The sequence below is a fragment of the Rattus rattus genome, chromosome 14 (genome assembly GCF_011064425.1).
Source record: "Rattus rattus isolate New Zealand chromosome 14, Rrattus_CSIRO_v1, whole genome shotgun sequence".
In the NCBI taxonomy this organism is placed as follows: Eukaryota; Metazoa; Chordata; class Mammalia; order Rodentia; family Muridae; genus Rattus; species Rattus rattus.
The window spans coordinates 67,470,567-67,486,703 of record NC_046167.1 but is presented as its reverse complement, the minus strand read 5'-3'; the positions used below and the strand labels follow the sequence as shown (position 1 = coordinate 67,486,703).

The window sequence follows — 16,137 nt, the reverse complement described above, 5'->3', positions numbered from 1 at the left end:
TAGTCTGAGTTCAAACCCTGCTATATAGCCACATTAGTTAAAATTGTGGCTTTTTTTTTTTTTTTTTTTGGTTTTTTTTTTTTGGAGCTGGGAACCGAACCCAGGGCCTTTCGCTTCCTAGGCAAGCGCTCTACCACTGAGCTAAATCCCCAACCCCAAAATTGTGGCTTTTGAAGGTCTTGTATATGCCTAGAGCAAAACAGGACACCCAGCGTTTCTGAGTTCTATATGTGGAACTGGCGTTCGTATATGGAAATAGTCTTCAACATACAGCAGTAAGGTTCAGGGCAGAACACCTCATGCTGTTGTCCAAGTCACCGAGTTCTTACTGCCTTGGTTCTGGACAGTGACTGAAGCTGGTGACTGGTTTTAGCCAGACTGCGGCTTTCATGAACAGGGATGTGTTCTTGTTACAGGCATTAATGGCTTTTCATGATGTGGCCGTGGCCTTCAGCCAGATGGAGTGGGAGCTGTTGAGTCCTGCCCAGAGGATCCTATACAGGGAAGTGATGCTGGAGAACTATAGCCATCTGGTCTCCCTGGGTAAGGCCACCCTGTTTTAAGTCCTGGAGTTTATCTGTGGGCATGTTAAACACCTGTGTAGCAGCCAACACCTCTGTTCTACTTTAGAAGGCCCATGTTTTGCAGTGAAATGTGTGTGCACTTGCACACCTGTGTGCTTGTACAGGCAATGACTGACAGTGTATTTCTAGGGATGAATACTGATGGCGCCTGCGCTGCCAGTGTGTGAGTATCAGGCATAGGTCTGTAGGATTGAAAGAAAACACGTACACGGGTCACCCGTTTTCAGAGAGTGCTAACCAAGGCTTTACTGAGATCTCCTTATATACCCGAGGCAAAAGCCGTGGAAAAACAAGGCAGGTGAAAATCCCCAGCCAGGAAAACAGGAAAAGTCTGTGTGGTGGAAAGTCCGGGGCCCAATCAGGGACATAAACAACTTCTTAACAACAAGTTGGAAGGCTCGGTGGAGGGGGAAGGGTGCCATGGAAAGTCCCAGCCCCAAATCGGGCCAAGAGCAGCAGCCAAGGATATAAACAACTTCTTGCTATATAGCAGGCTAGAAGGCTCAGCGAGGGGGAAGGAAAACACTAAAGTAGGGCCCAACAATTCCCCCTCTTATTTTTTTTAAGTAGCGTCTATCTTAGGATCAATCTGGGGTTCCAAAACTCTTTCCCATCTCTGAAAACCCTGCCAGCCTCAGGGTTTCTGCCTTAGGCGAGTATGGTCCCAGAAGGTTGCCCATCTTTGGCTTACTACTTGTTCATACAAATTGAGCCTAATTTGGGCCAATAGATTAATCCAGGCCAACGAAAACCAAACCTGTTTGGTTTCAGCCTGAGACAGGATCTGTTGGTACCTCAAAACAGCCCAAGGGGCAGCTGCTAAAAGTGAGCAATCAAGATAAGCAATCAAGTCCCCAACAGCATTGTTGCTATTAAGGACCTTAACAGGGGTTACACACATAGAATGATCAAAGGTAGAACAAGATATAACATGGGTTTCCCAGAGAAAGTCCAATTGAGAGCAGTTTGTTGGTTGAGATTAAGAATGACCAACTGAATCTGAATATTAACGCTATTCTGCACAGTCAATGCCATGGCAACTTCTCCAGAATGTATCCACAGTCCCAACGACAGCTGCCAATTGAGATATGGCCACACCGGCCACTGCAGCAGTAGTGATGGCAGCAATGACTGACACAGTAATACCAAAGTCTCTTATGCCTGTAGAGTTCCACTGGGAATCAGCCTTTATCCAGAGGTATGGGGATCACACCAGGAACTCAAACAATCCATGTAGAATCTTCTTGTTCCCAGCAACTGGTCGGTAGCATAGGACCTGTAAGAACAATTGAGAATCTCCTTCCTTGACACTGCCTTAGTCCCATTCTGAACCAAAAGAAAGGGGGTGCCAACACGCATGGCACAGATTTCAGAAAATTTTCTCTTCTTTAAGTTGACCAAGGTCTCAAATATTGAAAAGAAATATTGAATCTTTTCTGGAGCAGCAGCTACTCCCCAAAATTTAAAACACATTGTAAGAGTAAAGGCTTGTAGTAAAATTAAAATGTCTATATAATGAATAATATACACTGAAAGATTCAAAGTCTTAGCTTTTTGTATTGAAGGAAGTGACAAAAAATTTTTTACATAATGTAGGGCCAAGAGTGATTCCTCGAGGAAAAACTTTTCAATGGTATCATTTCATGGGCTCTCCAAAATTATAAGCAAGCTCACTAAATGAAAATCTTTCACAATCACCAGGATGTAAAGAAAGAACATAAAAACAATATTTTTTTTGGTCTATTTTATTTTATGTATGTGAGAACACTGCTGCTGTCTTCCGACATGAGAAGAGGGCAGCAGATCCCATTACAGATGGTTGAGAGCCACCATGTGGTTGCTGAGAATTGAACTCATGACCTCTGGGAGAGCAGTCGGTGTTCTTAACCTCTGAGCCATCTCTCCAGCCCATAAAAACAATATTTTAAATCTATAATAATTCTACATCTATTTCTTGAAATAGCAGTTGGAGTGAGCAAACAGGCTGTAATGCTCTTAGAAGTTCCATAGCCTCATCAACCTTTTGTAAATCCTGTAACAATCTCCACCTGTTTTTTTTTTTTCTTAATTACAAACATGTGTGAGTTAGAATCTTGAGCCTGTCTGTGATCAAACTGCAAACTGTAGCCAATGTTTGGCTACACTGGCAATCTTTAACCACAATCTTTAAGTTTCCCTTGTAACACCAGAGCACAACCATAACTTTGGAAAGCAAAACTCAACCTCCAACAAACCATCTGTTCTCCAAAATCCAGTCTTTCCAAAACACCAAGTCCATTCCTCATGCTTTAAAGTTTGACTGCCAATTCTTGCATATGAACGAACGATTGTGTGGGCTCTAATTTCTCAACAAAGAGACATTGCCCTAAATTCTTTTATAAGTCTGGTTTCTAGGTTAAGAATAATATTAAAATATTAATCCAATTTAGACCTGTTTCCCTGGGTTGGTTCATACCACAGGTTGTCTAGAATGACTCCAGTTTGTACAAATTTTTAACCATACCCAATAACTTAAAAGCCAGTAAACTATAACCAAGACATGTAGAGCATATTATACATTTAAAACTAATCAGAAACAAAAAATGAAGTGATTACACATATCTTTAATATTTAGATCAAACACCATTTTACCTGTTCTAACTGTGATTTTAAGAGAAGCACTTGTCACCCCTGTTGAGTCCAATAATCACAGTCAAAGATTTTTCTAAGAGAAACAGCCATCAGTTCCATTACCATAGAAGCTGTGAAGCTCCTGGTGCCTTTAGGATCCGCTAGTATAAACATTTAGTCAACCCCCTGGGGAGCTTCCCCAGGGGACCTAGGCTCCTAGTTACAGATGCAGGGCTCCAAAAGCCAGTTGAAACTGCTTTTTATTTATTTGTTCCTTTCTTGAAAGGAATTAAAACTACATCAAGGGGTGAATCAACCAGCATTTAAAGTTTTAACCATTTTTTTCTTTTAAACATGAAACATAAAACATTCAAGCAAGGAGAAGCAAAACCCAGACATAAACTGACCTACATGGACAGCTTGGTGCACCAAGGACAGACAATAGACATACAAGGAAAAAAACTAGATGGCATCCCACCAAAGGAACCCAGATATTCTACCTAAAGGACCCAGAACCAGAAATAAGCACTTCTCCAATACCAACAAGGAGGCAGGACCGTCTCCTGCCTTCCTTCTGTCCCTTGGAGAGCTCTTAAAAAGCTTAAGCTCATTTTCCTTCTCTCAACAAAACATTTGTGGAGAGTCCAGGAGGACTGTTTTTCTCAACCCCATTCTTTCTCTTGTCCAGGGTGTAAACTGTCTCTAGTCAGGGTCCAAAGACTAAAAGCATCTATGAGAATTGACTTTGCTTCTCTAGATTTTAGTATAACTCTAAAAGAACACATGCAAAAAAACATTTTATCCATTATTACCTTGTCCCTTTTACAAGGTTTACTCACCACTACTAAATCCTTTGCACAGAATTCCTTCCTTCTGAATTCTGCTTACTAGGGCCTTTCATTTTCTTTTTCTGAATCTCCCTTTCAATGTTATCTCCTCATCTGCAACTCATGCTGTCCCTGAAATTGACTCTTTAGTATGTTCATCCTGGTTCCCCTTTCAAATTTCCATCACCTGTTCTTTGACCCTTTCTCATTTTCACTAAGTAAAGCGTCCTTCACTAATCTCCAAAGGAAAAGGTAGCTTGGAATGCTCTCAATCTTGGAGGGCCTTCCCCTTTTACTGTTTCCAATCCGAATATTCAAACTGCCACTAGCTATAAACCAAGGACTGACTTGTTCTATAATTTTAACAAAAATCTTGGGCTGACTTTACCTTAATACCAGTACCTTGTTGTTTGAGTAAACTTACAAGCTTATCTATGACCAATAACGAGGAACTTGTAGTTCCCATCGCTAAGACAAAACCTTTGTAGGCTACTTACTTCCAGTTTTGCCCGGTGGTCGCCGCTTGTCCCCAATACCTTCTGTTTCCTTGCTGGTCGACCTTTTGGAACAATCCTGTCAGGTTGTCCTCTCTTTCCCGATCTCGGTGGGACCTCCAGATGACAGCGCCTGAGCTGCCAGTGTGTGAATATCCGGCGTAGGTCTGCGGGATTGAAAGAAAACACGTACACGGGTCACCCGTTTTCAGAGAGTGCCACCAAGGCTTTACTGAGATTTCCTTATATACTCGAGGCAAAAGCTGTGGAAAAACAAGGCAGGTGAAAATCCCCAACCAGGAAAACAGGAAAAGTCTGTGTGGTGGAAAGTTCCCAATCAGGGGCATAAACAGCTTCTTAACAACAACAAGCTGGAAGGCTCAGTGGAGGGGGAAGGGGCAGGGAAAGATGCCATGGAAAGTCCTGGCCCTAATTCAGGGGCCAAGAGCAGCTGCCAAGGGTGTAAACAACTTCTTGCTATAGCAGGCTAAAAGGCTCAGCGAGGGAGCAGGGAAACACCCCAAGGTAGGGCCCAACAGATTACCCTGCTTTTGACTCCCCTGTCCTTGTTCATTCTTTCTCGGTATTCTGATATTCTTTCCCCATCTCTCTACCTCCCTTCTTGGTGTTTAGCATCTCTTAAGTTGGCCTGGAGTTCTGTTGTAGCCTCTTCAGCTGCTAGCCTAAGGTCACTTTGGGTTTGTTTCTCGTGACTAGGAATTGCGTTTCCCAAACCGAAACTCATCACACAGCTGGAACAAGGAACAGAGCCCTGGAGAGATAGCAGTGGATGTCTTCCGGACCTCTGTCCAGGTAAGAGGGAGCCTCTGGGCCGGTGAGGAAACAAGGCATTGAGGGACTCCCCAGACAAGGAAGGGGCCCACTCTGACATGCTAACAGTAGCTCTCCTATAGGCCTCCCGGGGCTCCAGGTAAGGCTGGGTAGCACTGTCTCCCTCCCTCTCACACTTGCTAGGAGGTCACTCCCCACCCCCATCCCATCTCCCCCGTGTTCAGCCTAGACTGACTAGGCTGTTCCCCTGAACATTCTTCAGTTTCTGTTCTTGACCCCGAGACTGCTGTACATCACACCGGCCCTGTGAATCCTCACAGCTTTGCTTTCTTTATGATGGTTTAATTAATGCGAAGAAGTGTAGCAATATGACCGCCCTTGCGTGGGGCTAGGAGCTCACTGTCCACCAGGGGGCAGGCTTCTTCCTTCTCAGACTGTCCAGCTTCCCCACCTCCTTCCCTGTTCACATTCCATGGCTACCTTTGCCTGCTCATCCTACCCCAAAGCGCCTTCCTATCACGTTATTTTGCACATTTGTAGATGTCTCCACTCATAGTACGCAACCCCTAATCCCTGTCAATTAGACGACGTCACTCTGCATTTGTGTGACACTGTGGAAGGATGCAGGAACCACAGAGAGGCCCCAAATAGCTGGCCCATACACGGGCGTGGCTTTGAATGATGAGCAATGCCACGCTGTCCTAAGCACGTAAGAGCACGTGCGCCAGTGGCAGTGCGAGAATTCTTCTGACACATCCTTACCAACATGGGGTACTGTCTGACCCCATTTCTCCACCTCTATGGAACCTCATGGGGTTTTACGTGGCTAATATGAGTATTTTCTCACGTGATCCGTCCCCTTCTGGGAGTGACGGACTGCTTTAGACATTCGCCCACACTGTGGTTAATTTTTGTTCAGTTATTGATCACAGTGGTAGAATTTTCCCTAAACACTTAGGTCTTTAATTCAACCCACACTAATTTTATATGATTATTAGAATGTCCAGGTAAATTTCTGCCTGGTTTATCTTTTCTTAAGTGAATTTGTCTCCACTTTTACTGACATTTTAAAACATTTTTGAGATAGGCTCTCACTGTGTAGCCCTGACTGGCCCGGGACTCCCTGTGTAGACCAGGTTAACTTTGCGCTCACAGAGCTCTGCCTGCCTGAGCCTCCCAAGCGCTGAGATTAAAGGTGGGCAGCCCCACGATCTTATTTTATTTTTTTCCCTGTAAATAAACCATGTGGGGGGATGTTATGCTTTATATCAAACTTGGACTTTGTAGGAAAGGATGCTACATGAGGTATATTAACATGTAATATAAAATGCTGTTAAGGTATGAGGTATTAAGAAGTAAGGGATGTTTTTAAGGTAAATTATAATAAAAGTGAAGATCAATGAACTTTGTTACAACTGAAATAGGTAATCTATCATTTCCAAACGTTCCGTATACCTTACCACACTTCTGCTTTCTAACCTCTTCCTCCTTTCTTTTTGTAAAAAGTATATTTTATTATTTTTTGAAAATTAATAAAATAAATTTATTATTAATAAATATTATTACATATAAATATTTATTACAAATGAATAATATTCTATTAATCCTCTTTGAGAATTTCGTGTACACACACAATGTCTTTTGTTCATATTCACCCTCACTTCTACCCCCTCACTTCTCCCAGGTCTCCCCTCCACCACACAGTTCCCAACTTCATGTCCTCCTCTTTCTTTCTTTTTAAAATTAGCCCAACGAGTCTCTTTTCTTTTGCTCGTGTGTTCATGGGTCTGAGACTGTTCAACAGAGTGTGGTAGACTAACCAGGGCCTCGCCTTAAAGGAAACCGATCCATCCCTCCCAAGAAGCTATCGGCTGCCAATGATATCCCCTCCTTCCTAACCTGTTTTTCCTGATTATAGGTTTGTCTGAATTTTCTAGGATGTATGCACATTGATCCACTCAGGTTGTAACTGTTTTCTCCATTTAGCATAATTACTTAGAATTTTATCCACGGGCAATACACCAGTAATTCACTTTTTGTTGGCGAGTAGAACTACTTCATATTGATAAGTCATGATGTACTTAACTACTGACTTGTATCTGAGTGTTGGTCATAAATAGGGTGCATATTTCTTTAAAATGTCATTTAAATAGGGCCCAAGGTCTATTAGCTTGAAAGCCAATTCAGCATAGAATTAAAAAAAAAAATACCACCCTTCATACCAAGAGCCAGAACATTAAAACTTGAAGATGACGGTGACATACGGCAGATGAAGTGGTGGGGATCAGAGATTAGAATTATCGTTCAGGGCCTGGTGGATGCAGGACTGTGAATTTAGCACGTGGCTGAAGTAGGAGAATGTCAAGAATGGCAGCCTGGTCACAGAGAGAGTTCAAGGCCAACCTGAACAACTGAGAGACCTTCAAAATGAAAGGGACATAGTTCACAGATAGAGCATTTGCCTAGCATGTCCAAGGCCTCAGGTTCAGTCCCTAGGACTAAATAAATAAGTGTTCCAAGGATTTTCAACCTACTACATGTACTCTTGAAATAAAAGAGTATAAAAATATCCACAAAGAAATATTTTACATAAAAATAAATCTACAGTTGTGTTACTGAAATATGCAACAGAAAACATGAACTCATTAGATGGGCTTAGCTAATAGAGTTGGAGTGATAGGATCAAATCAGTGAATTTGTTTTCTGTTTTAAGACAGGGTCACACTCTGTAGCCCTATCTGGCCTTGTTCTCATAGGGTCCACCTGCTCAGCTTCCCAAGTGGTGGGATTAAATACATGCACCACTACATCCAAGTGGAATCAATGAACTTGATTCCAGAACAAAAAAATATTATAAACCTGAACAAAGAAAGGAAATAGCTTGAAAAAGAATGGTTTTAGAGACTTCTGGGATAAGAACAAGAAACAGCACTTATGTCATCAGAACCCAGAAAGGATACTGAAAAATATTTGAGAAACTCATGGTTGAAAACTTATACAGATACAAGAAGCCATAGAAACATTAAATAAACATCTATGCATAAACACTAAGACACATGATAACTACAATTCTGAACACTAAAAAGAGGGGAAAGACCTGGAAGGTAGCCAGTGGGGGGAAAATGCCTTGCCTATAGAGGATTTTTCATGTGAACTAACTGGGCCAATGAGGACACGGCAGGGATTTTTCTCAAGTACTGAAAGGATTGTAAAAAAAAATTTTGTGGGGGGAGGGGATTGTAAATTTTATACCTAGCAAAACTATCCCTGAGAAATGAAAATGACTCTTTGCCACTAATAGAAATAAAGTTTGTGACACATATGTTAAACTATAGGTAAGGAAATTCTTCAAAGAGAAGGAAATAATAAAAGAGCTGATCTTGCTCTCATCCCCAGTACCAAAACCCAACCAACCAACCAAACCCCCAAATCACAACAAGAACAACAACAAACCATTAAAAAGAGAAGTTGTGGAGCAAGAGCATTAGAAAGAAGAAAAAGGGTTTTAAGAGTACAAATATGGCTCTACAGTAGAATATCCTTTATGACTAAGATTTTTGCAGTTATACTGACAATTAAATCAAGTTTTTACCTTAACTACAATTTCTTAAGAAAGTATGGTAAATAAGAATATAGAAGATAATGGGACCTAAACAATGGTTCTTTGTACTTCAGGAGGTAAAATGTCGATAAGGTATACTGGGGTACCATCCCTCTATGGGCTTTTCTTTGTGCCTTGTGTGTCAGATTTAGAATATTTCTGCTCTACCATTAACAGAAGGAAGAGAGGGGTAATGGGCACCAAGTCAACCACAAACTAAGAAGACAAAAACCAGTAGTTCTTAAGGCTCGCAAATAATCCTCTTGGATTTGCTCTGCCCTCAGGCTCACAGGGCCAATGGCCAGGTCCCCAACCAGGGGTTCCATTTCCAGAATTCTGCCAGGCCCCATCCCATGCCATCAGCTGGGAGGAGAATGCCTTCTCAGAACCACTATGGTTCCCCTCCCCTTGAACCCTCCCAGTGTGGAGGTCCGCTTGCTCCCATGGTTTGTGGACTTTGCCTCTGTCGTGGAAGTTTCATTGATTTGATTTGGGGTCACCACTTTTTTTGAAGCACAGTGCACGTTTACATCAAAATAGCTCTTCTAAAATAAAAGTGTACTATGAGGGTAGACATTTTTATTAGAAGACACACCTCTCCCGTAAGGGCAGTGGTTACTATGCTTAGATCAGTCACCTGTTAACACAAGACACACAACAGTTCTTATGACCAAGTGGGGATATTGATAAAGCAAAGCACGGGTATTTCTTTCTTTCAAATCACAGGCAAGTAGCCAGCAGTGTATACTCTCTGGAATTACAGGAGAGAGAGAGAGAGAGAGAGAGAGAGAGAGAGAGTGTGTGTGTGTGTGTGTGTGTGTGTGTGTGTGTGTGTGTGTGTTGTTTGATGGCTAAATATTCAACCCAGGGCCTCGTATATGCCAAACATGTGCTCTATTACGAGCTGTGAATAGTTGATAGCTAGAAATGCAGACAACTGCCAAGATTCGAGTTGATACCGGCAAACTGGCTTACCTGAGGAAATCAGAATTTAGTGAGCTGAACTAGAACACATTTCCTGATGAGAAACTGACCACAGTAGGACCTTTAATGACCTGATCTGGGTATGAAGTCCCGAATTCTCGAAGTTTGGAAGGCCATGAGGAAAGGCATTAGTCATTGTCAAGAAGTGTGTTCAACTTGCAGGGACACCCAGAAAGCGAGTGTATTGAGTAGTTTTCATAGGAGAAAACCACAGACTTGGCACTTAGGAGTCAGTAGTTATTCATAAAATGTTCTACAGTTCTCACTCTGGACTTCATGGATGTCTTTCTTATTGTAAGGACTCCTCTTCAGTGTGAAAGGAGCAGTAAGTGGGACACTAATAATTGACTGTGGTCCAACAACCATCTATAAACAGTTGGCAGACCTATCGCAGATACTTCATGAAATATGTCTCCCTTTGTATCAGCCTGCAGGAATCAGGGAGGTCATTCTGAGGCCTCAGTCAGAGCTTGTCAGATTTTTTTTACAATCAGCTCTAAGTAGGTAAGAACCAGTTGCAGTGGGACAGGTATATTGACTTGACATCTCCCAGGCAAGTCCTGTTATTAGAAGGGAATGTTTAAGAAAAATCCAAGAGACTCTCAGATTAATTAGGTCACAAGAATGAGATTGTTGGTTGGGGATTTAGCTCAGTGGTAGAGCACTTGCCTAGGAAGCGCAAGGCCCTGGGTTCGGTCCCCAGCTCCGAAAAAAAGAACAAAAAAAAAAAAAAAAAAGAATGAGATTGTTTTAAGGGCTCGTAGGCGGGGACCCTGGCAGATCCTGCTTCACTGCTGAATCCCCATTTTCTGATGAGAGTTCCAGGTTCTTTTCTGGTTTGCTTATGGGTGAGGGAGCATTCAGCTGAGTACCACATATGGACCTCTTAACATTGTTCAGTACTGCCAGGTGGGGGACGGCTTGAGACTTAGTCACTTCCTTATAGAGCAAAGAAAACCACTGAAGAAATTTGTACTACCCGATTGAGTAAAAGCAAGTATCCGTGGATGTTCACGACCTAGTCTAATTGTAATATCGTGCAGAGCAGACATCACCCATAATGCTTTTCAGTGTTTTAGTTTTCCTCTCAGAGCCGTGGGAAGGCCATTTGCAGTAGAGTATGGAAGATAGACCTGTAAAGGGAGTGTTTGTTGTGAACAACCGAGGAATCACTGTTCCTACCCACATGGCACCTCTGTGATTCTGACCACTGCTTTCTCTCTAGCAGAACCCAGGACAGAATTAGAGGCCGGTCTCTCCTGCCCGATATCCTTTGCTAGTCCAGAAGTCCTCAGAGTGTGTGTGCTGAATGGATCTCCCTCTCAGACTTTCCCAAGCCCACCAGAAGGGGGCAACTTCCAGTCAGAAGCTCCAGGCTGTTCTAGCAATGGAGGAGGTGAAGAGAGAGACAGCAGTGATGCTCTGTTGCAGAGGACGAGTCCAACGAGGATTCTGAAGACGTTCTTTAGCCCATGTCAAGGTCAGACGGCATACTGGGCAGAAGGCGACAGTAAGCAAACAGACCTTGGCCTGGCCCCCGAGGAGGCAGTCTCCGTGTTGAAGGGACCCGATGAGTCAGCATCTGGAGCTGTCATACACGGAGCGTTTCCACTAGGGCTTAATGATGTCACAAACCTGTTCAGCCCTCAGAAGCATCACGTATATCCTGACTGCGGAGAGGGCTTTTGCCAGAGTTCGGACCTCATGAAGCTCCAGAGAATGGACGGAGGGGAGAAGCCTTACTCGTGCTCGGAGTGTGGGCACCAGTTTACTCAGAAGGCTTCTCTCACTGTCCATCAGAGGAAACACTCGGGAGAGAAGCCACACGTGTGTGGGGAATGTGGGCGAGGCTTCATGTATGTATCGTCCCTCAACAGCCACAAGAAGATTATTCACTCTGGAGAGAGACCCCTTGTATGTCCGGAGTGTGGGCGTGGCTTCCGCCAGAAGATAGACCTCCTCCTCCACCAGCGGACTCACCTGGATAAAAAGCCCTTCGTGTGCCCTGAGTGTGGGAGGGGCTTTTGCCGGAAGGCCTCGCTACTGCAACACCGGTGGTCACACTCTGGTGACAACCCCTTCATCTGCTCAGTGTGTGGGCGTGGCTTCAGGCTGCTCTCCAGGCTCCTCACTCATCAGATCACCCACTCCGGGGAGAAACCCCACGTTTGCCCCGATTGCGGGCAACGCTTTGGCCAAAAGGGTACGCTCATGAGACATCAGAAGACACACACAGGGGAGAAGCCTTACGTGTGTCGCCAGTGTGGCTGGAGTTTCACCCAGAAGGTCAACCTCATTAGGCACCAGAGGATTCATACAGAGGTAAAACCTTTCCTGTGCCCCGAGTGTGGACGAGCCTTTGAATTTAAGTCTCTCCTCACCAGACACCGGAAGACACACACCGGGGAGAAGCCCTATGTGTGCCCCCAGTGCGGTAGGGGGTTTAGCCAGAAGTTCAACCTCATTGGGCACCAGAGGATTCATGCAGGGGAGTTACCTTTTCTGTGTCCTGAGTGTGGGCGTGCATTTGTAAAGAAGGCCACGCTCATCAGACACCAGAGGACCCACGCAGGGTGGGAGAAGCCTTACCAGTGCCCCGAGTGTGGACGAACCTTTGAGTTTAAGTCGCTCCTCACAAGACACCAGAAGATACACACAGGGGAGAAGCCTTATGTGTGTCCTCAGTGTGGTAGGGGGTTTAGCCAGAAGTTCAACCTCATTGGGCACCAGAAGACGCACACAGGGGAAAAGCCCTATGCCTGTCCCCAGTGTGGCCAGCGTTTCAGGCAGAAGTTCAACCTCGTTAGGCACCAGAGGATTCACACAGGGGAGAAGCCGTTCCTCTGCGCAGAGTGTGGGCGAGCATTTGGAAAGAAGGTCTCTCTCATTAGACACCAGAGGACCCACGGAGAGGAGAAACCTTACAAGTGCCCTGAGTGTGGACGAGCCTTTGAGTTTAAGTCTCTCTTCATCAGACACCAGAAGACACACACGGGGGAGAAGCCCTATGTGTGCACCGAGTGTGGCAAGGCTTTTAGCCAAAAGTTCAACCTCATTGGGCACCAGAGGAGCCATACAGGGGAGAAGCCTTACCTGTGCTCCCAGTGCGGGCGTGCTTTTGGTTTTAAGTCACTTCTCACCAGACACCAGAGGACACACTCCAAGTAGAAGAGGCTTTTTGTAAACAACTTATGTGGGTAGGGAGTGGATGGGATGCCACACCTCACGTCTGACTAGTAGAGGACTCAGTCCAGTTGGTAGAGAAGCCTTTGGCTTTGACTCTGCCCTCATCAGACATCAGCAGACCTACTCTGGCAAAAAGCCCTTAAGTGCAGGGATCGTGGGCGTGGCTTCAGTTGGACGTTTCACCTCCACAGACATAGGAAGACCCAAGTGTGGGCCATCAGATCCTAGCCTGAGAGGCGTTTGCCTGAGCTGTTGTTTCCTTTCCCCAGGAGCACAGAGCTGGCAGAAATCACTAGTGAAATGTTCCTGAAAATAGAGTAGGGGAAAAGTCCTTGCTTGTTCATGAAATCATTGGTTTATTGTTTATTATCTTTGGTTAATAGTATGTGTTAGTTTTCTAGGGCTTCCTAACAAAATACCCCAGACCGTACAGCTTAGGCAAAAGAAATTTACTCTGCTGTATATATGGAGCCTAGAAGTTCTCTGTCAAACCGGCTCAGGTGTTGCTGTAGCCACACCTCCCCGTAGCGGGTGAATGGCTTCCCGATGTGCTGTGCACCTACAGGTCCATCCCTCCTGTATATACTTTCCTGGTGCCTCTAATCCTGGACCACATCCAGATGACCTTGTCTAACCTTGAGTAAATGTCCTGCCTCCAAGTCACGTCACACGAGAGGTGAGGCATCAGTATTTATACTGTGGGGATAGGATTCCAGGCATCCCCAGATCCTTAGCTCATTTCAGTATCAGGTCTAAACTGAAAATCTCTAACGCAAAATTTCTAAATCAAGCGTGGGTGAGCATCTCGTCCCAGTTCACAATCCTGTGAAATCAAACATGGGATTTGCTTCCTCCAAAAATCCAGCGACCAGACAGATACAGGTTGGATGTTCCTATTCCCAAAGGGAAACATCAGAAAGGCCTGAGTAGTGATGGGTTCCAGTGTCAAGCACAAACCTAGCAAGGTAAATTCTCTGGGACCTTAAATCTCAAGAACAATATTGACCCAATGTTCTGTCCCCTGGCTCACGGGGCTGACAGGCAGTATCGTTTCCCCAGCCCTGAATAACAGCTTCATGCATTTGACCTCACTCCAGACCTGATCTCTCTGGGCCTGGCCAGGCTTTGGAACCACATTTTCTTTTTCTTCCTCTTTTCTTTTTCTTTTCTTTTCTTTTCTCTTCTCTTTTCTTTTCCCTTCCCCTCCCTCCCTCTCTTCTTTTTCTTTTTTCATTTTGGTGTTTTGAGACAGGGACTCTCTGTTATGTAGCCCTGGCTGTCCAGGAACTCCGTATGTAGACCAGGCTGGCCTCAAACCCAGAGATCCACTTGACTGTGTCTGCTGAGTGCTGGGATTAAAGGGGTGAACAACACGAATTGCTCCTCCCTTTCCCTGAGGACGAACAACACATGGCTTGGAGCGCCACTGATCTTTTCTTTAGAATCTCCAAAGTCCCAAAGTCTGTCTTCCTTTTGCCCCAATCTCTCTCCTGTCTCCCAGGGTTGGAAGAGATGGCTGACGAGCTCTGGTTCACACTGGTGTTGGTTCACACTCACGCTAGGCTCCGTTGAAAATGGTTTCCAGCCATCTCCCATTTCCTCCAAACACACAACTTTCGTGGTTTGTTTGTTTTACAGTGTGAATAAGGGGAGAATTTCCCAAATTTTTGCTCATCAATTTCCTCAGTTTATCTCTGTCCTCGTGTTTTGCTGGATACAGTGACGGCACATAAAGGTGCACTCTGATCACCTGTGTAGGAATCTCATCTGATTTCTACGACTTAAAATCCCTCCATTTGGGGGCATCAAGACGGCACAGAAGTCCGAGGACCCGAGTTTGGTCCCTGGAATCCATGTAGAAGAAGTGACCCAACTCCACGACACTATCCTGTGACCTCCAACGCGAGCTGTGGCACGTGTACCCTAAGTACACTCCAGACCTGATCCATAACGACAAACACTCCATTCTATAAAACACTAGAATTCAATCCAGCCCGGTTCCTTGTCACTGTATAGCAAGGATACTGGAGCTGGTCTTTTCTACTTTGGGGTTTTTCTTTCCTAACTTTTATCCCCCGGTTTTACCCCCTACCATTAGATAGGAGAGAAAGAAGGATGGGCTGGGGTTGGGGGAGAGAGAGAGAGAGAGAGAGAGAGAGAGAGAGAGAGAGAGAGAGAGAGGGAGGGGTCTGTCTCTATAATTCCTTGTTTAAGTACAACTACTGCAACCAATCCCCCTGGATGACCACCAACCCCACCTCTCGGGACGCTAGCATTTATATACCTCTGAAGGATTCCGGGAATTCCAAACATGACGCAACTGTAGAAGCTCTCCACAGCTGCCAAAGCCATGCCTCTGCTAGGACAGAAGGCAAATCATAAGTCAGCTGCTGTGGGGAGCCCCATATCCCACACCTGGGATTAAAACGGAGACATATTTCTGTGTTTGCTAAAGACACCAAGAGTCCAGAATTCCCACTACAGGATACCAGTTTTTAAGCTTGGAGTACCCGATTACCACTAGAGAGCTCATCAGAATCACATCACATGTGCACCCTCAAATGGGGTCTAGCCTCTACTTATCATACAGCTCCAAGACACTAACACATTTTGAGGTTATGAGAATACCTCATGCTTGGTTCTAAAGTCTGTATTGGTTAGGGTACTTTGGTTCTAAAGTTTGTATTGGTTACCACAGTACTTTGCTGGTTCCTTCTCTTGCCTTTTCCTATTCTTTCCCTCAGTCCCATACCTTCTGATCATTTTTTTTCTGATACAGTGTCTCACATAGCACAGGTAGGCCCTCACCTGACCGTGTAGCCAAGACTGGCCTTGAACCTGGCTCTTACCTGTTCTCCCCAATGCTGGGTTTACAAGTATGTGTGACCGTGCCCAACCTTTCCAGGCTTTTAAGGACAGTTCATATCAGATCAGGCCCAGACCTTAAATACTCCTGGACTTCTTTAAATGTTCTGCAAAGACAGTCAAACCATCAGAGCTCTAACCCACGAACTGAGCGCGAAAGCAGGACACAGTTCAATACAACAGTATTCTTGCTA

At 44.7% G+C, this 16,137-nt stretch overlaps 1 protein-coding gene across 1 annotated transcript; it reads left to right on the top strand.

Annotated features, from left to right (window-relative positions):
- Nucleotides 1–422: 422 nt before the first annotated feature.
- On the top strand, nt 423–13,741 carry Znf169 (zinc finger protein 169). The gene is made up of 3 exons (XM_032884705.1): nt 423–543; nt 5,233–5,328; nt 11,121–13,741. The coding sequence occupies exons 1-3, from the start codon at nt 423–425 to the stop codon at nt 13,058–13,060; spliced, it is 2,157 nt and encodes a 718-aa protein (XP_032740596.1). The 3' UTR covers nt 13,061–13,741.
- The last annotated feature ends 2,396 nt before the right edge of the window (nt 13,742–16,137 follow it).

Bases quoted from the DNA above. Each gene is read 5' to 3' on its own strand.
- Znf169 (XM_032884705.1), top strand. From the start codon at position 423: ATGGCTTTTCATGATGTGGCCGTGGCCTTCAGCCAGATGGAGTGGGAG. The intron at 544-5,232 runs GTAAGGCCACCC...TCTCGTGACTAG, and splicing joins TAGCCATCTGGTCTCCCTGG to GAATTGCGTTTCCCAAACCG. The intron at 5,329-11,120 runs GTAAGAGGGAGC...TCTCTCTAGCAG, and splicing joins TCTTCCGGACCTCTGTCCAG to AACCCAGGACAGAATTAGAG.